The sequence below is a fragment of the Orycteropus afer genome, unplaced genomic scaffold (genome assembly GCF_000298275.1).
Source record: "Orycteropus afer afer isolate SDZICR_OR568_19922 unplaced genomic scaffold, OryAfe1.0 scaffold00412, whole genome shotgun sequence".
Lineage (NCBI taxonomy): Eukaryota > Metazoa > Chordata > Mammalia > Tubulidentata > Orycteropodidae > Orycteropus > Orycteropus afer.
Genome location: NW_006921999.1, coordinates 2,003,478 through 2,025,528, shown reverse-complemented (window position 1 = coordinate 2,025,528; position 22,051 = coordinate 2,003,478). Strand labels below are relative to the sequence as shown.

General features: G+C 34.7%; 1 protein-coding gene across 1 annotated transcript; it reads right to left on the bottom strand.

The window, feature by feature from the left end:
* Window positions 1-14,527: 14,527 nt before the first annotated feature.
* Window positions 14,528-15,451, bottom strand: LOC103208096 (olfactory receptor 5AC2-like). Its single transcript, XM_007953774.1, has one exon. It carries the CDS (start codon window positions 15,449-15,451, stop codon window positions 14,528-14,530), a length of 924 nt encoding a protein of 307 aa, XP_007951965.1.
* Window positions 15,452-22,051: the final 6,600 nt, after the last annotated feature.

The window sequence follows — 22,051 nt, the reverse complement described above, 5'->3', positions numbered from 1 at the left end:
ATAAATAGATAGATAGATAGATAGATGTCAGGCAGTTTTCAAACTTTTTTCTTTACTGTTTGCTAAAATGCTGGGGGCAGCATGGAGGAACACCATACATTAACAGTGGCTCTGCCTTTTCACCAGATCTCTGTGTGGAGGAACCCAGCTTCTTACACTGTTCACTTGGATACAGATCCAATGAAAGTTTGATATCATCACTCATAACTAGCCTAATTAGAAACATTTTTCTTTATTTTATTTACTCATTTAGCTTTTGCAAATTAGGTATCTCCCAGGGAATCCCAAAATTAAAGGTAGTAATTGACAAGTTTATTGTCCTTAAGCAATGAGTCTAATTGAGGCTAATATATATGGTTTGTCACTTTGGTCATGAATGAGCTCAGGTCACCATTCCGGATGTGCAGGTTAATAAGATTCTTGTCATTCTATGCTAGTACTAGGTATTGTTGCTAATAATCATCAATTAGTTTCTCACTCATTTTAACTCCACACATGTAGAGTAGAACTGCTTTGTATTCTGGTAAATTCAAAAAAATAAAATTCTACTTCTTGGTAAAATATATTCCTCAGAAGAAATATACTTCACAGTCTATTTCATGAATTTAGTGAATAAATAATAGTAAATAAGTGTGTTATTGGGAAAAAGTAAATAGATTTTAAAATATAAGTGGATCTTAGGAACAAAAATGCAAACTGAAATGATGTAAAGAGTAGAGCACCAAAATCAATTACAGTTCATATTTACAACTCTATATTCTATTTTTATCTAGAATATAGAATATAGCATAATATTCCATAAATAATAGATTTAGTAATGTCTCAAGATATATTTACATGTAATAAAGATCACTTTTCAAGATTGGCCTTATGATTGCATTATTATTCCTATCTGTTTCAGTAGGAGCTGAAAGGCAGGAAAAGAACCAAGATCATCGAGGACAAGAAAATAGTGTAGTATATAAAAATATGGATGAAAATTTGCATCAGAAAAATCTCAATAAATAATTCAATTCTAATTCTGGAACATAACCATATATATATTTATTTTAGAATCATTGCATAGGCTTAGCTTGTTTAACTCATCTTTAGTAAAACTCAATTATAGTCCTTTAGCAATCTAGTTTTATCAGCATATTCCCTCAGGAGCTATAGTTTTACAAAGGGAAAATTAAGTGTAAGATGTTGATGAATGAAAAATAGATGTGTTGATCTAACATTTATAAAACACATTACCTTTTGTCATGTCAATAGCTCCAACAAATATACCAAAATTTTTTGTGTAATAATCTAAGTATATGAAAAGTGCCTTTAATCTTTTCAATTTATTTATCACATGAATGTTGTTGTTGTTAAGGTGCTGTCTATTGGGAAAAAAATATTTGGCAATGACATATCTGACAAGAGACTTATCTCTAAAATTTATAGAAAACTCCAACACCTCAACAACAAAAAGACAAAAAATCCAATTGAAAAATGGACAGAAGACATGAATAGACACTTCACCAAAGTCTAATATCACCAAAGATATTCAGGCAGCCAACAAATACATGAAGAAATGTTCATGATTATTAGCTATTAGAGAGATACAAATCAAAACAACCATGAGATACCATCGCACCCTAGCATTAATAGCAAAGTTCAACAAGGCAAAAAATAACAAATACTGGCAAGAATGTAGAGAAATTGGGACTCTCATACACTGCTGGTGGGACAGTAAAATGATACAATCAGTGTGGAAAGCAGGAAGGAGATTCATTAAAAAGTTGGAATTAAAATACCATTTGACCCAGCAATCGCATTACTAGGTATATGTCCTAAAGAAGTGAGAGCCAGGATGAGAACAGATATAAGCACACCCATGTTCATCACAACACTATTTACAATAATAAAAAGATGGAAACAAGCTAAATGCCCTCAACAGAAGAATGGATAAGCAAACTATATACACAAAATGGAATACTGTACAACACTGAAGAATAATATAGAATCTACAAAACAATGTAACATGGATGAACTGGGAGGACAATATGCTAAGTGAACTAAGTTGATCACAGAAGGACAAATATTGTATTAGTTTATTGTTGTAAAAAGTCAAGGAAAGTTTCATATATAGAAGGAATCTTTCTTTGTTTGGTTACTAGGGGTGGGCAGAGAGGGAAAGGAACAATGCAAAAATAAAACACATGGCCACACACACACACACACAAAAAGTGAACTTGAAGACAAACAGATAGAGATTATGCAATTCAAAGAACACAGAGGAAAAAGAACTAAGAAAAATAAACAGAATCAAAAACTGTGGGATATCAGCAACCAATGTTTCCTCTCTTGGGCTTGTTTTAATTTTCTTCAGCTTCAACTTGAACTTGAACTTGCAATTCATTTGATGTGTTCCACAGTCAGAACTTGGCCTTGTCCTGACTGATAATATTGAACTTCTCCATCATGTCTTTCAACAAATGTAGTCAATTAGATTCCTGTGTATTCCATCTGGTAATGTTCACATGTTTAGCTGCAGTTTGTGTTATGTAAAAAGGGTCTTTGCAATGCCTAAGTCATTACCAAAAAAAAAAAAAAAAAAATGCACTCCCATCGAGTTGATTTAGATTCATTGTGACCCCTCCTTGGGTTTCCAAGGCAGTATCTCTACAGAAGTAGATTGTCCAGTCTTCCTTCTGTGAAGGGGCTGATGGGTTTGAACCACCAACCTTCTGGTTAGCAATCAAATGTCTTAGGCACTATGCCACCAGAGTCATGGAAAATTCTATGATGCAAACTCTGAAACCTTTCTATCACCAAGACCTTATTTTCTAACACCAGATCCTTCTTCTTTGTTTCCAAAATTCACACTCTTATTACCCATAATTTTCAGTGCAACTTGATTACTTGTTTGATCAATTTCAGACTGCAGGAGTTGCAGATTCTTCATCACTGATTTTAGTATTAAGTGTATAAATTTAAGTGATAGTCATGTTAACTGCTCTTCCTCATCTACAAGTGCTAAAATATGATCTTAATTATATCCTATCTGAATGTACAGGCCACCACGAGAATAGATTAGTTGCTCTGAACACCAATAACTCAAGACCATCAAGTTGTGGAATGACATAAAGAACATCATACAAGAAGAAAGCAAAAGGTCTTTAAACAGACAAGGAAGAAAAAGCAAACCAAAATAGATGTCAGAAGACACTCTGAAATTTGATCATCAATGTAGAGTAGCTAAAGCAAATGGAAGAAATGATGAAGTAAAAGAGCTGATCAGAAGAAATCAAAGGGCAGATTGAGAAGACAATTTTAAATATTATAGCTAAATGTGCACAGAACTGGAGCCTGAAAATGAAAAGAGAAGAACTTGCTTGGTATTTCTCAAGCTGAAAGAACTGAAGAATTGAAAGATTCTGTGGGCAAAATGCTGAACAACATCAAAAGAAGATAGAAGGAATATACACATTTACTGTACAAAAGGAAAAAAAAAGAAAGAACTGGTAAATATTCAACCATTTCAGGAGGTAGCATATGATCAAGAACTAATGGCACTGGTTGAAGAAGTCAAAGTTGCAGGGAAGGAGCTGACAATAAACAAGTCTCTAAGAATTTATGAAATACTCTTTGAGATATTCCAACAAATGGATGAAATGCTGCAAGCATTCATTTGTCTATGTCAAGAAATTTGAAATACAAGTATGTGATCAACTGATTGGAAGAGATCCATATGCATGTCCATTCCAAACAAAGGTGATCCAACAGAATGTGGAAATTATCAAACAATATCATTATCACACAAGTAAAATTTTGCTGAAGTAAATTCAAAAATGGTTACAGCAATATATTGACAGGAAACTGCTAGAATCCAAGCTAGATTTGGAAACAGATATAGAACGAGGGATACCATTGTTGATGTGAGATGAATCATGGCAGAGAATGTTTATCTGTGTTTTATTGACTGTGCAAAGGCATTCAACTGTGTGGATCATAACAAATTATGCATAACATTCTGAAGATTAAAAATTCCAGAACACTTAATTGTGCTCATGTGGAACCTATATATAGAACAAGATGCAATCATTCAAACAGAGCAAGGAGATACTGCACAGTTTTTAACCAGAAAAAGTGAGTGTCAGAGCTGTATCCTTTCTCCACGATTATTCAAATTGTATGCTGAACGCATAATCCAAAAAACTGGGCCATATGAAGAACATGGCATTAGGGATTGCAGGAAGACTCACTAATAGCCTACAATTTGCAGATGACACAGCCTTGCTTGATGAAAATGAAGGGGACTTTGAACACTTACTGATGAAGATCAAAGACTACAAACTCGAATATGGATTACACTTAAACATAAAGAAACAAAAATCCTTACAACAACACCAATAAGCAACATCATGATAAATAAAGGAAGGATTGAATTTCTCAAGGATTTCATTTTACTTGGATTCACAATCAATGACCATAGAAGTAGCAGTCAAGAAATCAAACAATATATAGCATTAGGAAAATCTACACCAAAAAAAATAGCTTTAAAATATTAAAGAGCAAAAATGACAGTTTGAATACTAAGGTGAGCCTGACACAAGCCATGATATTTTCCATCCCCTCATATGCAACTAAAAGCTGGACAAAGAATAAAGGAGACTGAAGCAGAATTGATACCTTTGAATTATGATGTTGGAAAAGAATACTGAATATACCAGGGACTGCCAGAAGAAAAAAATCTGGGAAGAAGTCCAGCTGGAATGTCTTTTACAAGAACAGTGAGACTTCACCTCTCATACTTTAGTCATGTTTTCAGGAGGGACCAGTCTCTGAAAAAGAATATCATGCTTGATAAAGCAAATAGCAAAAGAGAAGAAGACTCTCAACAAGATGGATGGACAAAGTGGCTGAAAAAATGGTCTCAATCATAACATGATTGTATGGCACAAACCTGGGCAGTGTTTCATTCTTTTGTATGTTGGGAAGCTATGAGTCAGAAGTGACTCAATGGCACCAGGAAAAACATCATCAAAACCAATACACATACAAATGACAATTTGAAAAAGAATGGCATGGCACTCATCATCACAAAGGATGTTTCAAGGTCTGTCCTGAAGTACAATGCTGTCAGTGATAGGATAATATCCATATGCATACAAAGAAGACCTGTTAATACTACTATTATTCAAATTTAAGCAACAACCACCAAGCCAAAGATGAGGAAATTGAAGATTTGTACCAACTTCTACAGTCTGAAATTGACCAAACATGCAATCAAGATGTGTTAATTATCACTGATGACTGGAATGCAAAAGCTGGAAACAAACATGAATCACCAGTAGTTGGAAAATTTGGCCTTGGTGACAAAAATAATGCTGAAGGTTGCATGATAGAATTTTTCAAGACCAACAACTTATTGAAAATATATTTTTTCAACAAACACAAACGGCGGCTATACACATGGACTTCGCCAGATGGAATACATAGGAATCAGATTGACTACATCTATGGCAAGAGGTGGTGGAAAAGCTCAATATCTTCAGCCAAAACCAAGCTAGGAGCTGATTTTGAAACAGATTGTGAAGTGCTCAAACAGTGGTATCCCTCATTCCATATGCTTTTCTGAATCTAGCTTGGATTCTAGCAGTTTCCACTTCCACTTCCAGATGCAAGTTCCACTTAAAGCTGAAGACAATTAAAACAAGTTGAGGAGAGCCAGAATATGATTTTGAATATATCCCATCTGAAGTTAGAGACCATCTAAAGAACAGATTTGATGCATTGAACACCAATGACCAAACACCAGAATTGTGAGACAACATTAAGAACATCATCCATGAAGAAAGCAAGAGGTTATTAAAAAGACAAGAAAAGAACAAAATGGAAGTCAGAAGAGACTCAGAAACTAGCATTAGGAAAATCTACACCAAAAAAAATAGCTTTAAAATATTAAAGAGCAAAAATGACAGTTGACACCATGAATTCAGACTTCTCACCTCCTAAATTATGAGAAAATAAATTTCTGTTCATTAAAGCAACCCAATTGTGGTATTTCTATTACGGCATCAGTGATAACTAAAACATCTACTTATGTGAAGTATCTAGAATGGGCAAATGCATAGAGCCCAATGTTTACTAGTGGTTACTAGGGGCAGATGAAAAGTTAAAAATATATATGTTCTTATACATTACCTTAATTTCTCAAGCATTGGAGAACTTGAAGTTTCTCACATTACCTTTGTATAATGAAAACTATTCTGGAGTTGTCACATTAGTAATCTGTCAGAATGTGGTTTAGGACAGTGGGACTCATGGGATAGGTCTCTTACTAGTTATGTATTTGTGTGAAATATGAACCTTAACTTCTCCATAAGAATAAAATTTACATTTTTTCAGTGATTTATACTCTACAATGCACTTCCACATATGTTGGGTCACCAGATCAGCTGAACGTGGAGGCTAGTCCATATTCTTATCTTCATTTTTTTAACAAATGAAGAAATTGAGGCATTGCCCATTTAAATTAGCATCAAAGACTCATTCTTTTCATCTTTCTATGCACTAACACATTCAGTAGTAACCAATATGATCATTTGTAGCCTCATTTGAGACTCAGGAAGAGTAAGAGATCTTATGATCTGACATCCTGTGCTTACTTTATTACTCTAGGCCACATCACCTGAAAATGGAAGAAATACTACCTCCTTTCCATCTTTCTAAAGTTATTGAAAGGATCAGTTAAGATAATGTAAATGAATACATTTTAACAGCTTAAAGCAATTTTAAATATGAGGTAGTCTATCCTATTTAGATGAAACCATAATTCAAAATGTGAAGTGATGCTCAGGAATGCTTGACTCTCAAAGTGTGGTTGAAAGTTCACCTGCATCAGAATAACCTGGGGTGCTGGTGAATCATGCAGAATCTCAGTTCCACCATTGAGCTGGTGAATCAAATACCTGTCAGCTCATGCACACTGAGATTTGAGAATGACAACCTCAAGTGGAAAATCTCTCCATGTCATTTACTTTTCTTCTGCTTAGGTTGCCATTTGTAAATGTTAGATTTCAAATTGCTCTCAAGTCTATTCCAACTTGAGGCAAAACTATGTGTGTTGGAGTAGAACTGTGCTTTATAGGGCTTCCAATGACTAATTTTCTTTTTGTTTTGTTTTGTTTTCAAAAATAGACACCAGGCTTTTCTTCCAAGGCACTTCTTGGGTGGACCATAAGCACCAATCTTTTGGTTAGCACCAAGCTCATCACGTTTGCACCACATACAGATTCTAAATATTACATAGAGGTTATTCACTTCAAGTGTAAAATTGAGGTAGCTTATAGACATCTTGTAAGAATTCAGATGATACTCAATGGATTGACTACAGTGCACTATAATATAATAAAAAATGGAGAAATGTCCAACAAAAATAAAAATACTGTTGCTTAGAGACATAGTTTTTTTTAGGAAATAATGCAGTTGACTTTTTGTGAACTGCCTAGGGATGCATAGTCAGTTTCCTCAAGAGTGATAACCACTTAGGATATCAATATTTATGCATGCCATTTTATTTTTTACAACTTCCAATTTTCCTAGATTCATACTTTGTACAGTCCATGTTCTGATTATTAATGGATGTTTGCAGCTGTTGTAAATATCATAAATAAACTCTTACACATGTGCATAGGAAATGTTATAAAATATTTATTGCAGAATTGTTTATGATAAAAAATAAAAACAATGTCCATCAACAAAATTAAAAAATGAAATGTCATATATCTATATACAAAACAATATATAGCAGTTAAAACAAATTAACTAGAGCTGTAGCTATCAATATAATAAATCTGCATGACAGAATGCCAAGTCATGGCTCTGAATTTGGCTAGTTGGATTACTCTGCTCAGTAGAGGAAAAAAAACCTGGACTCCATTCTAACTGACTATAGTCATGCATCACTTAACATCCACAATACATTCTGTGAAGTAAGATGCTATGTGATTTGGATGTTGTGCCAATATAACTGAATAACGAACGATAGCATTCATTCATTTTCCACTTTCATGTTGCTTAACTATTGCCTCTTACTAATGCTATCACTAGCAATAGTTTTGCTATGTTTGGGATCTTTTATACACTTCACAGTAATTTTTTTTCAACAAAAATTAAACAGAGAGAGAATGCTACAGCAATACCCGATGATGGATGCCGCTGCCTGCATGTTAAAGCATACCTTGTTATATGTTAAACTTTTTATTTTTAAGTAAGGAAAGTTCACATTAAAAAAACAAAGAAAGAAAAAAAGAAAAACACTGGAAAGCACAGTACAGTACATACACAAGCTAGTAACTTAGGAGTTTATTATGACTATCAAAAAATATAAGTTATAGGGTATATATGTACTGGCAGCACAATCACTTTTTATACAAGAGACATGAGATACAAGTGTCATGTACAGGAAGATGTTGCATTGACTGTGGAGCTGTTGAGTTTGCTACATCCCCTTCTCTGATTAGGATTTCTGAATGCTACTATAAACTTACTGGACCATGGAAGTATATATTCAGTTGAACATTGCATGAATGGATGTTATGCAACACATGACTGTACTTCTAAATCAGAGGATAATGGTTTACTCAATCCCTAAATTCCTAGAGGATTTTTCTTTGAAGAACCAAAGAAACAGATATAAATTTTAATGAATAATATTCTAGCTGGTGGCTCAAAGAAGCACCTCACTTAGGATCTAGAGAAGTGGAAACAAATACATGTGGTCCCATATAGGAGAAAACCTAAAATCTCTGGAGAAATCTTGCTTTCAGTAGTCTTTAAAGTTCTCTTCATTTAAATAGAGACTAAAACTGAGGCATGTAACATAAGAAAAAAAAATCCCTGCCCCACTATAAAGAATTGATGTTCTCTTGTCCCTTAAATGACACTTAACAAAATAACCATGGTAGATTTTTCTGCAGCAACTCTGCCACTGACAATGGGCTAAAAGTAATGAGTTAACAGTGACAATTTCTCTTCTCTTTACCCATACATCCACTAAACAGACTAGAAATCTCTTACTGTTTGCTTTTATTTTTCTAAAGGAAAAAAATTAAGTCCACAGAATGCTTTCTAAATATTTGCTTATTTTATTTGAGACTATAACCTGGACTTATTGTGTGCACTGATTCAAGATATAGAGACTGAGAGAGAAAAGACATCCATGTCAACAACAGGGTTTGTTTCTAAAATTACATGAAGAATACAGTGACAAAGTGGAGAGTCATGGCTAGGTCCTTATTTGGAAAAGATCTACATGGATAGGCCAATTTGGAGTAGATAATTTATAAAACATTTATTAACAGAAATAACACTGTAGTGATCATGAGTTGTTAAATAGAAAAAAAAAATGTAGAGAATCTCAACTATGCTTTCCCTTTTCCAAATTCACTTCTATTCCTTACACATAGAAAACCAGTTGCCATGGAATCAAATGCAACTCATGGCAACCCCATGTGTGTCAAAGTAGCAGGCCAGAAACTCATTCATTCATCTACATAATTTTTATGTTTAAAAATTACTGTACAAATACCACGTTTTTAACCTAAACATTTTCCAGCCTGCTTCACAGACATATAATATTATTTTTAATAGCTCTGTATTATCAAGTTGACTTGAAGGACGAGAATTACCTCCTTTATTGATAAACCTTTATTTTCAACATTATGCTATTATAAATTATAGCAATAAATGTTTTCATGTTTCAATTTTTTCTTTCACAATAAAAATTATAATTTTGCCGTAATGGGATTACTGGTATAAAGCACATGAATTATCTACCTAGCTCTCAAAATTGATTTCAAAAGAGGTTTTACCAATATTTATACCCCCACCTGAGAAGTATAAATGTTCCTATTTCTTCTTTATTATTAGGTGCTAACATTTTTAATTTTCTACGTATTTAATAGGAGGCTCTGGTAGCATAGTGCCTAAGACACTTGACTGCTAACCAGAAGGCTGGTGGTTCAAACCCACTAGCCACTCCTCAGAAGGAAGGTTGGGCAATCCTACTTCTGTAGTGATACTGCCTCGGAAACCCAAGGAGGGGTCGCTATGAGTCGGGGCCAGCTCAACAGCACATAACAACAGCAACATGTATTTAATAGGTATAAAGTAGTGGTGGTTTTAATTGGCATTTCACTGTTAAACCCACTAGATTCAATATACATATGTTTATTAATTATATCCTCCCTGGACTCTGGTGATGTAGTGCCTAAGGTATTTGACTGCCAACCAGAAGGCTGGCGGTTCAAATCCACCAGCCGTTCCTCAGAAGGAAGATTGGGTGATCTACTTCTGTAGAGATACCACCTCAGAAACCCAAGGAGGGGTCATTATGAGTTGAACCAACTCAACAGCAGTGAGTTTGGTTTTGTTTTTCAGTTTTTTTGTGTAGTCTATTCATGTCAGGCCTGGTTGTTTTCAAGTTCTGATGCAAGAAAACAAATCAAATACATAGGCCTACAAGCCTTTAGGAAAGCACTTTGGTTAAGTGCCAGATGAGCTTTTGTGACTCAATTGACAGTTTTCATCATCACACTTATTAAACCCCAATGCACCAGAACGAGTCATGTATGTTTGCTTTCCCTCAACCAGTGCTGGGGTTGTTGTGTGCTGTCAATTGTGACTCTTTTTAATTCTTTACCTTATAGGTCGTCTTCAAAGACCCTTTTGGTAACCCCTGAACCACTGAGAATCCATACTTTCCTTCTTCTGGAAGCCCACTTTTTTGTCATAGAATTCTAGTAGAGTTTCTAATACCAAAAAGAGAGAGAAACCTAAAAATATGTCTCCTTTATATCAACAAGTGAGGAAAAGTTTTAACTTGAAAACAGTAACTATTACCAAGCTTTACACCTATTATTTCTCAAACAGTGTTCATAATACTTTATGGAAAGACGAAGAATGACAATGATAGCATAACATTTTTTTTCCTTTACATCATTTGTTTCTCTTTTTTTTTTTTTTTTTCAGGTTATTGGCATGGAGTTTTATAGTTTTTTGCTGTTGTTTTTGTTGTTGTTGTTTTTCAAAATTTAAACTATTATGCCCCTGTTGCTATAAACCTTTTCTCATTTCTTCTGCTGTCCATTTGGATTTCTTCTTTTTTTCTTCTTTCTGTCTTTCTTTTAACTCTTTATTGTGATTTGGGTGAAAGTTTATTAAGCAAACAGTTTTCCATTCAACAATTCATATACATTTTATTTCATGATATTGATTGTAATACCCACAATGTAACAGCACTCATCCTACTTCCTTCCTGTGTTTGTATCCTTCTTTCCTAACCCTTCCTGACTTCTGAATTTTGTCTCTGAGAAAATACTGCCTTTTGATCTCAAATAGTTGATGGTTCTAAGGAGTGCACACCTCCTTGGTGCTATTGTTCACCTTGTAGACCTGTCTATTGTTTGGCTGAACATTTTGCCATGGGGATGAGTTCAGTTTCAGACCTGAAGGATGTCTACGAATCAAGATCTCAGTGGTTCCACCAGTCTCTATCTGACCAGTTAGACTGGTCTTTTTTTATAATTTTGAATTTTATTTCACATTTTTCTCCCATTTTATCTAGCACCATCTAATATGATCCCTCTCAGAATGATCAGTTGTGATAGTTGGGCACCATCTAGTTCTTTTGGTCTTAGGGTCATAGAAGATGAGGTTCATGTGGTCCAATAGTCCTTTGCACTAATTGTTTCCATGTGTGTTTGATTTTTTTCACTCTTCTTTGCTCCAGATGGAGAGTCTAATAGTTGCACCATAGATAATGGTACAAAATTTTATGACCCGTCACTACTCACCAAAGTTGGATGTAAAACACTGTCTTTGTGGACTATGTTACGCCAATTGACCTTGACATTTCCCAAGACTATGGTTCTGAGTCCCCAGGCCGAGTGACTCATTCCCTTAAGATGTGTTGTATAACTCTTCTACAAACACAGATTTCTTTGTTTTGTCTCATCAAAACTCAGCTTTCTAAAAGCCCCTCTTTTATTTTATTTATTTATTTATTTGTTTGTTTGTTTGTTTGTTTTAAGAACTTGTTTTACATTCGACGTAACGTATACATTTAGTTTCACTCCCCATTTACCATGTCAAGCCCTAACCCAGTCTCCTCCCCTCCCTACCCTGTAACCTTCCCCCAGTGCCCCTCATATTTATGTACTCATGTTTATCCTACATTTCCTTAGTTTGAATGTTGGTCCTTTGGTCCTGTGGTCTATTGCTCTAAGGGGTGTATTACCATAAAGTATATGGGTGTGTTATCCTGAGTTGATTGGGCTGCATGTACATCTTGTTAACTATTGGACTGAGAACCTGCCCCTCAGGGTGTATTTTATTCCAGGCGCAGAATGTACTCCAGGGCCACAGTATTAGGGGTCTCACCAGATTTCATCTGACCAGTAATTCTGGTTCGTTATTGAGTTTTTGGATTTTGTTCCACATTTTTCCTCCCACTCTCTCCAGGATCTCCAGATCTGATCTTTTCCTGAGTGGTTAGCATTTAGATAAACATTTTGGTACATTTGTTGAAACTGTTGTTGTTGTTGTTATGTGCTGTCGAGTTGGACCCGACTCATAGCAACCCCTCCTCAGGTTTCCGAGGCAGAATCACTATGGAAGTAGATTGTCCAACCTTCCTTCTGAGGAGTGGCTGGTGGGTTTGAACTACCAACCTTCTGGTTAGCAATCAAGTGCCTTAGGCACTATGCTATCAGAACTTCTTTGTTGAAATTACAAACAAAAACTAATAATAGCTATTTAAAAATACTTCAATAAGAGGTACATTTTCATTTCTTTTCCAATATCTTTAATTTCATTTTCCTTCTCTATGAAATCTTTTTTTCTAAACATAACACTTGGACAAACAGATTGCTCCAGGAACATAATTCAGTCTTATCAAAAGGAGAGCTGTGATAGTTCTAGTCTGTTAAATTATTACATATATTAATGTGGTTTTGTCACTAAATTGGAAATAAATTTGTAGCTGAGACCACAAGAACCTTGTCTCAGTTTTAAAAGAGCCCACTACCTCAGTCTCAGACCCACATTCATATACATTTAACTAGATTCTTATCCTTGCCTCTGCCTGGTTAGTTCTTATAGGACAGCAATGCAATCCCTATACAGACTTTTGTTCATGCTTATTATTGCAAATAAAATGCTCATGTAAATATAGGGCAGGAAATCAGTAATATTTGTGAGGGCTATATCTTGAGAAAAAGCCCTATTAGTGCAAACAGTTAAACACTTGGCTGCTAATTGAGAGTTTGGCAGATCAAACTCACCCAGCCTATCAGTGGGACAAAGACCTTACAATCAGCTTCCATAAAGATTATAGCCAAGAAAACATAATGGGGTAATTTTACTCTGCCACATGGGGTTGATATGAGTTAAAATGGACTTGCTGGTACCTCTAACAACATTACCCTAAGATATCTCCAAATTTGCAAATTCCTGAATATCACTATATCATAAAATGTTAACAAAAAAGAAAACAAAAGTCCTCACAACGGGACCAATAAGCAACATAATGATAAATGGATAAACGATTGAAGCTGTCAAGGATTTTTCACTTAGATTCACAATCAACACCCACGGAAGCAGCAGTAAAAAAAGTAAGACATATTGCAGTGGGCAAATCTGCTGCAAAAGGCCTCTTTAAAGTGTTAAAGAGCAAAGGTGTCACTCTGAAGACTTAAGATATGCTTATCCCAAGCCATGATAATTTCAACAGTCTCCTGTGTATGTAAAAGCTGGAGCGTGAATAAGGAATGGCAACAATTGTGAGGGTGGTACAGGACAGGGTAGTGTTTCCTTCTGTTGCACATAGGGTCTCTATGAGTCTAAACTGACTGGGTAGCACCTAAGAACCACATCATATAATGTCTTATATGAAAGTGAATTTCCATATATAAAAAGTTTTTTACTTCGATAAACGATTTTTTAATTTAAGGTACCTTCCTCTTTTGAAATTGTTATTTTTTTGTTAAGCTAAATCAATATTTTTAGACTTCCATATGTTTCTTAACTTAATTTCAGGAATATTTTCTGAAAAAAATTAATATATTTCAGTTATCAGAACTTCTATATAAAGTAGAGCATCATAGAACCTTACTAACATGCAGGTCTAACACAGCGCACTAGGATTGACCATGAACAAAATGGTTTGCCTTATATGTCAGCCTTAATAATTGTTAATTATTAAATGAAACTTGAGAGAAGGGTCCCTTGCAGATAGCAAATTTTCAAAAACTGAATGTTCAGATAATAAGGAAGTACACTGCTTCCAAGCAGCTCTGCATAGCCTGAGGACACTTCTAGACCCACATCAAGTAAACATTGCACTAAGTTAAATTCCTTTACATGGCAGTCAGTGACCATTGTGACCACTCTCCCTTTATGGCAGAGCAGAGCCATGGCTAATCTGCAGGACTTGGGGACTTGTCTAGGCAAAGGGTGAGAAAATACAGAATATAAAATTTCCCTTGGTGGCTATTTATTTCTTTGTAACTCTCTCCCATGCACCTATAACCTCTTTATTTCTCAAACTGTAAATAAATGGGTTGGTCAGAGGAATTATAATCGTGTAAAATAGAGAGTACATTTTGTCCTGATCTTCAGCTAGGCCAGATGCTGGGCGCAGATATATGAAGATGAGGGTTCCATAGTACAACGAGACAGAGAGCAGATGGGCACTGCACGTGGAGAAGGCTTTGCTTCTTCTTTTTTCAGATTTTTTTTTCAGGATGTCATAGAGCACACGAGTATAAGAGATTATGATGGTCACTAAAGTGGATATTTGTATAAATGCACCAAAAATAAATATTATAAGCACGTTAATAGAGGGGTCAATGCATGAAATTTTGAAGAGTTGTAATATTTCACAGTAGAAATGATGGATTATATTAGCCCTGCAGAAAGTTAATCTTAATGACACAATCACATGAATCAGTGGATGCAGAAAACCAAGGGCATATGAAATACTTATCAGTTGAGTGCAGAGTCTGTTGGACATCACCACAGGATAAAGCAAAGAATTACATATAGCAACATATCTGTCATAGGCCATCACCACCAGGAGAAAACATTCTGTAGTCGCGCTGGCAGCAAAAAAATAAAACTGGGTAAAGCACTCTGCCAGGGATATTATTGTCGTTTTGTCTAAGAAATTGACCAGCTTCCTAGGGGTCACAGAGGTTGAAGTACAAGCATCTGCAAAAGCTAAACCACCAAGAAATAGGTACATGGGTGTGTGGAGATGGGGATCCTTCCAAATAAGAGCCATCAATCCAAGGTTCCCCACCATGGTGACAAGGTATATCACCAAGAACACCAGGAACAGGGAAAGCTGCAGCCAAGGATGATCTGTAAGTCCGGTGAGAACAAAGTCTGTTATCAGAGTCTGATTTTCTTCTGTCATATCCACCCCTTGCCAGTCACTATAATGAGAAAAGAGAAGAAAGCAGTCACTGACAATAATATGGAGCAGTGACATTTTAATTTTTTCTTTGCAAATTAAATGACACCTTAGTGGTATTTCCTATTTAATTGTTGTTATGGTAGCATAGTGCCTAAGGCACTTGACTGCTAACCAGAAGGCTGGCAATTCAAACCTACCAGCCACTCCCCAGAAGGAAGGTTGGGCAATCCTACTTCCATAGTGATACTGCCTCGGAAACCCAAGGAGGGGTCACTATGAGTCGGGGCCAACTCGATGGCAAATAACAACAACAACAAGAACAACAAATGTGCCGTCAAGTAGGACCAGACTCATAGCTACCCCTCCTTGGGTTTCCGAGGCAGTATCTCTACAGAAGTAGATTGCTCCATCTTCCTATTTAATTGGTAATTGTTAAAGTTTAACTTTCAGCCTTGAGTAAGATATGTTTACAAATTGAGTTTAAGTATACAGATCTGAAATTGGAGGAAAAAATCTGAAATAAATGCAAGTATTTGAAATGATATTAAAATCATTATTTCACTGCATGTGGAAAACAAATGGCCCAACAATTTAGAATAGGCATAGGTACATAATTTCTATTGCATGCCACAATAGACCATAAACAAAAGGACAGGGCAAAAAATATGGTGGGAATATATTTGCAGGATGTATTTCATATATAGGGTTAGTGGACTAACACACACACATATACATACACATTACAAATAGGTGAGAACAAGTAAGATAATCTATTAAAAAAATTTTAAAAGATATGAAAAGATGTTTACAGAGAAGCAATTCAAACTAAACAGTATAGGGAACAATACTTAATCTCCTTAATAATTAGAGATACAATTAAAAATTGGTGCATTGTTTTCACTTAACAGATAATAAACATAAATTGATAAATAATACTTACTGATGACAGAAATGTGAGAAAAGAGGTCATTTCTAATATAATCATTAGAAATGTAAATTGTAATAAATGTCATATTATCTATGAAAATTAGAAATATTTATGAGCTTTGATTTAACAATCACAGTGCCTGATATATATTCTAGAAATAATATCACACATACACTAGAATAAAGTACACTGATGTCTGTAAAGCATTGCTCATATGGGCAAAATACTAGAAAACAAAACAGTACTCATCATCAAGGTTTCGTTGAATAAATTATGATATAGTCTTTCTAGAGAATGTTATTCAGAATTTATTTTTTAATGAAATAAAGTAATACGAACAATAATAGGTAACATTGGATAATTCCCAATATATAAATTAATATATAAAAAAGTATAAATTATATAATCTCATTTGATAAAGGAATGTATTTTTAAAAGATTTTTTTCTGATATATAAATATGATGACATAAGAATGAATAAAGATGTGGAAGATCATCATTATTATCATCTTTGATATTTTCACGAAGTAATATGATTGATTTTCTTCGATCTAAATATTTTAGGATAAGTATACCACCTCTCAGGAGCCCCAGTGACACACTCAGCAACTAGCAGAGAAATAGCATAATGCCTAAGGCACTTGACTGCTAACCAGAAAGCTGGTGGTTCAAACCCACCAGCCACTCCTCGGAAGGAAGGTTGGGCAATCTACTTCTGTAGTGATACCGCCTTGGCAACCCATGGAGGGGTCACTATGAGTCGGGTCTGACTCAATGACACATAACAACAACAACCCACCAGCCATTCTGTGACACTCCTGGAAGTTGCAGTATTGGGTTCTGTAAAGATTTACAATATTGGAAACCATGTGACAGTTTTACTCTATCCTATAGAATCACTATGAGTCAGGATTGACTCAATGGCAACAAGTTTAACTTTTGGTTTAGAGATCACCTCTATATTCCTTGAAAAGGAAACACAAATACTTTTAACACAAACAATAACTGTTGAAACAAATAACTTATTCATTCAAAAAAACAATTTCACACTTTTATACTCATATCTCTTGACAATTAAATGCATTAGAAGAACTGGATTTGCTTAACCAGTAGAAGAAACGATGAGTTGCATTCGCCTTCTTCACTAAGCTAAAAAATAAATAAATTTAATAAATTTAAATTACTCAAAATGTAATAAGAGGGATCACTATTACATTGCCAAAACTTAAACTCTTTGAAGTAAAATCAATTCCAACTCATACTACCACATATGACAGAGTAGAATGTTCTATAGAATTTCAGTCTGTGAATCTTTACTGAAGTGGCATGCCACATGTTTCCCCTGCAGAGCATCTGGTGGGTTCCAAGTGACAATCTTCTGATGAGTAGCTGAGCACTTAACTACTGCTCCACCTGCATGTCTTTTTTATAATCAACGGAGCCTAAAAGATTCATTTCAGTATGTTTTCAGAAAATAAAATATATGAATGTTAAGAAAATGCTATTTGCTTTCCAAGGTGGAGATTTTGTCCAAAATTAACTGGCCCAGCTTTCTTTGCAACCTTAAATCACAAATTAATAGGTATTTCTACTTTCATTTCCTAAATTCAGTGTAATTAAGGCAGAATTAGTAAATTCACTATTTTTTTTCTTAAGAGTAGTATCAAACAAACACCTACAAATTAGAATAAAGAAATTAATGAAAATTGTTTTAATTACTTTAGCCCATATTTTCATAATCTCATGAAATTTAAAGACGACTATTTAACATAGTGCCTAAGGCATTTATTTGACTGCTAACCAGAAGGCTGTCGGTTCAAACCCACCAACCACTCCTCAGAAGGCGGGTTGGGCAATCTACTTCCGTAGTGACACCGTCTGGGAAACCCAAGGAGGGGTCGCTATGAATCAGGTCCCACTCGAGGGCACATAACAACAACATATATTATAGCTAATCACCAGACTGAAAGCCAAGATTATTTTCATTCTGAAAAATTAAAAATAAACTGGATATACACTGTGTGACTGTGTATTTAAAAAAAAAACAAACTATACTATGAAGTAAATGTTGAAGCTGTTGAATCATTCTTATCATGGTTACTTCAATATTTCTATTTACTTTACTCTTCTATTAAAGTTTATTATTTACAAAACTTTCTGATAAATGTATTTCCTCCAGAGTAAGTTACCCTCTATCATCGGTCCACATTTTGGTGGCTGATGGAGAAAAATCTCAGTGCCTCACTGGAATTTTAATTTCTTATATAGCTATCATGTTATTTAGGCACAAATTGCAAAACTCTAAGTCATAAAAATTTTAAAATCATGATAGTCTTACCAAAATTATGTAAGTCAGAGGGAAACTGGAAAAATGCTAGTTTTCTTGAACTAACATAGAAAATGCAGAAATCTGGCACTGATCATTTTCTCACTGATTTTCATCAGTAACACCAAAATGAATGGAAATAATATGTAGTACCTCTATTTTCTAGTTTGTTTCTTGTGTTGTTTTAAAAAAAAAAAAGGGGAAAAGGAAAAGAAAGATATTCCCTCAACATTTCCTATTGATTCCCTTTAGGATGGATTCAAATTTGTTCTACTGGGCATTATGAGTTAATCATCACTTCACTCCTACAACTACTGTAACAATTAAAAACTTAGGATCCTCGGAGAATACTGTGAACACTTGTATTCAAAACATTAATAAACAGGCTTTAGAAAATATTTGTTTTCCTTTCTCTTGTTTTTCTTAAAATTCTCATCACTGAACTATTTAATATATCCCTTTGGAAATCTACAAGTATCTTAGATTTACCACATCCAAATCTGAATTTAGGACATTCTGTTACCCCATATTCAGATCTGGCTGTCTTTTAGTGTTCTCTGTCTCAGAGAACAGCATCACTAAGTAATAAGTTATGCAAGCCAAACCAGGGAAATTTCCTTGTCAGTGAACATTTCTTCAACCTCCATGGATCAACTTTTGCCAATTCCTAAATTTCATCTCCTAAAATCTCTCATATACATCCATTTCTCTGCTTGTCCTCAGACCCAACCAAATTTTAGCAAATTCATCTGTTGTATAGATCACTAAAATATCCTCCCAACAAATTTATGTACATCTATTAACACTCCTCTTCAAATCATTCTCCAATCTGAGCTAGACTAATCTTATAAAATACAATACCAATTATTTCTCATCCCCCGATCCATTCCTACCCACTCATCCCCTTCTCTACTTAAAAACTTGTAACTATTTCCCATTGCACTTAGGCTAAAGATCAAGATTCTTAAGTCAAGTTAACGCTTACTCCACATCACAAAACAGACCCAATATTTAACATATACACTACTTTTTTTTTTTTTTTCCATTTTCATTGTGTGAATGAATTAGTTATAGTAACATTAGCTGCTTTACGAAATAAACCTCAATATCTTAGTGTTAACAAAATAGAAGTTTATTTCTCCATCAAGTAAAATTTAAACAGGTTCCTTGGTTGGTTCTACTCTAATTTAATCCTTCCGCCAGTTTCTCTACCATCTTCGACACGCAACTTCCATGTTTGCTATATTTATCTTGGATCGATGAAATTAATGATAAGGGCTTGTTGAAAAGAGTAGACCAGAATGTCCCACAGCCTAGATTTGTCTCATTTTTCCTCATGATGTTGTATAACTTTCTTACTGTAACCTCACCTCATTTCATGTATGTAGAAAGTAGATTTACTGGTCGGATTGAGGTTTGATTAATGATTTTTTCAAGAACACTTCACCTGTGATGCTGTGTCTTCATATTGCAACACAACAGAAAATACCTGAAGTCTGATTGCCTTAATATTGCTGATTCATAGTTGCAGTTAACCTTATGACAATTACATCTCTCCATTATAAAACTATACTTCCTCTTGTATCTTGTCAGCAATACGTGGGAGACACTTTGGTATCAGGTAGGTATCTGTTTACTGTCAAATTTTTACCTAATATTTCCACCATCCATTGATAATCCCTGTCTGAAATAATTATTTTATTACTGATTTTCTAATGTAATCATTTTCTTTCACATTTGAAAGCTGCTATATATCAACAAACCAAAAAATGAAGAAAATTTGCCAAATGTTAGCCACTATTAAATCCACTCATTGAAGATTTTTCTACTTTTTTTTTTCCTATTTGTGGCAATATTTGTAGTTACATTAAAAAAAAAAAAAAAAAAAACTTTAAAAAGAAATACTCAAGACTTAGATATAAAACACCTGTTTTTCCAGATCCTTCTTGGTCAAAGAAGTCTTTTTCTTAAAAAAAAGGAGAACTTTGTCCTACAATAGTTTGATCTAACAATGGACAGGTATGTATTGAATGTGTCTGTGTCATATCTTGGTCTAGCAACTTCCTTGTTAATAAAGAGCCTAGTCAGGTCTTTTGTAAATTTGGAAAACAGGTACCTGGCCAACCAACAGAAAGAAATCCATATTTGGGCCCATTCTTAAAAAAGGTGATCCAACAGAATGTGAACATTATTGAACTATATAATTAATATAACATGAAAGTAAAATTTTGATGAAGATCATGAAAAAATGTTTGCAGCAATGTACATTGACAGGGAACTTCCAGAAATGCAAGCTGGATTCAGAAGAGGACATGGAACGAGGGATATCACTGCACATGTCAGATGGATCTTGGCTGAACTGAAAGAAGACCAGAAAGATGTTTACTTGTGTTTTATTGACTATGCAAAAGCATTTGACTCTGTGGATCATAACAAATTAGGGGTAATATTGCAAAGAATGGGAATTCCAGAATTGTGCTTATAAAGAACCTGTGTATAGACCAGGAGGCTGTTGTTCAAACAGAACAAGGGGATACTGTATATTTTAAAATCAGGAAGGGAGTGTGTTAAGGCTGTGTCCTTTCACTAAGTCATTTTCTTGACTTTTTATATAGTAATCTCATACAGTATTTGTCTTTTGGAATCTACTTATTTCACTCAGGTCCCTGCAGTTTTGTTCATGTTATGAGATGTATTCATTCCATTGAATTCATGCACTATAATTTGTTTATCCATTTTTCCATTGATGGAAACTTAAGTTATTTTCCATTTTTTTGCTATTGTGAATAATGCTGTAATGAATGTGGGTGTGCATATATCTGTTCATGTCAAGGTTCTTATTTCTCTAACAGTGGGATCATATGGAATTTCTATTTCCAACTCTTTAAGGAAGTGCCAGACCATTTTCAGTGGTTGTAACATTTTGTACTCCCACCAGCAATGTATGAAAATCTCAATTTCTCCATACCCTCACCAGCATTTGTTGTTCCCTGTTTTGTTTAAATATGCTGTTGTTGCTGGGGTAGAATAATATCTCATCATTGTTGTGTGTGTGTGTGTGTGTTTGTGTATGATTTTTTCTTTTTCATTTTATACTGAATTGGGTGAAAGTTTACAAAGCAAATTCATCTTCCATACATTAGTTCACATACACTTTGTTTCATGACATTGACAATAGTCTCCCACAGTGAAACAGCTCTCCTTCCACTTCCTCCCCATAGCCACCTCTTCTCTATGTCCTTTCTTCCCATGCAGTCCTGTCCCACAAGCTGTTTCCCTGTGCATACACATCCCTTCTATTCTCCCATGATTGATCTCTCCAAAGAGTGTATCTACCTAATGGAAA

Bases quoted from the DNA above. Each gene is read 5' to 3' on its own strand.
- LOC103208096 (XM_007953774.1), bottom strand. From the start codon at position 15,451: ATGACAGAAGAAAATCAGACTCTGATAACAGACTTTGTTCTCACCGGA.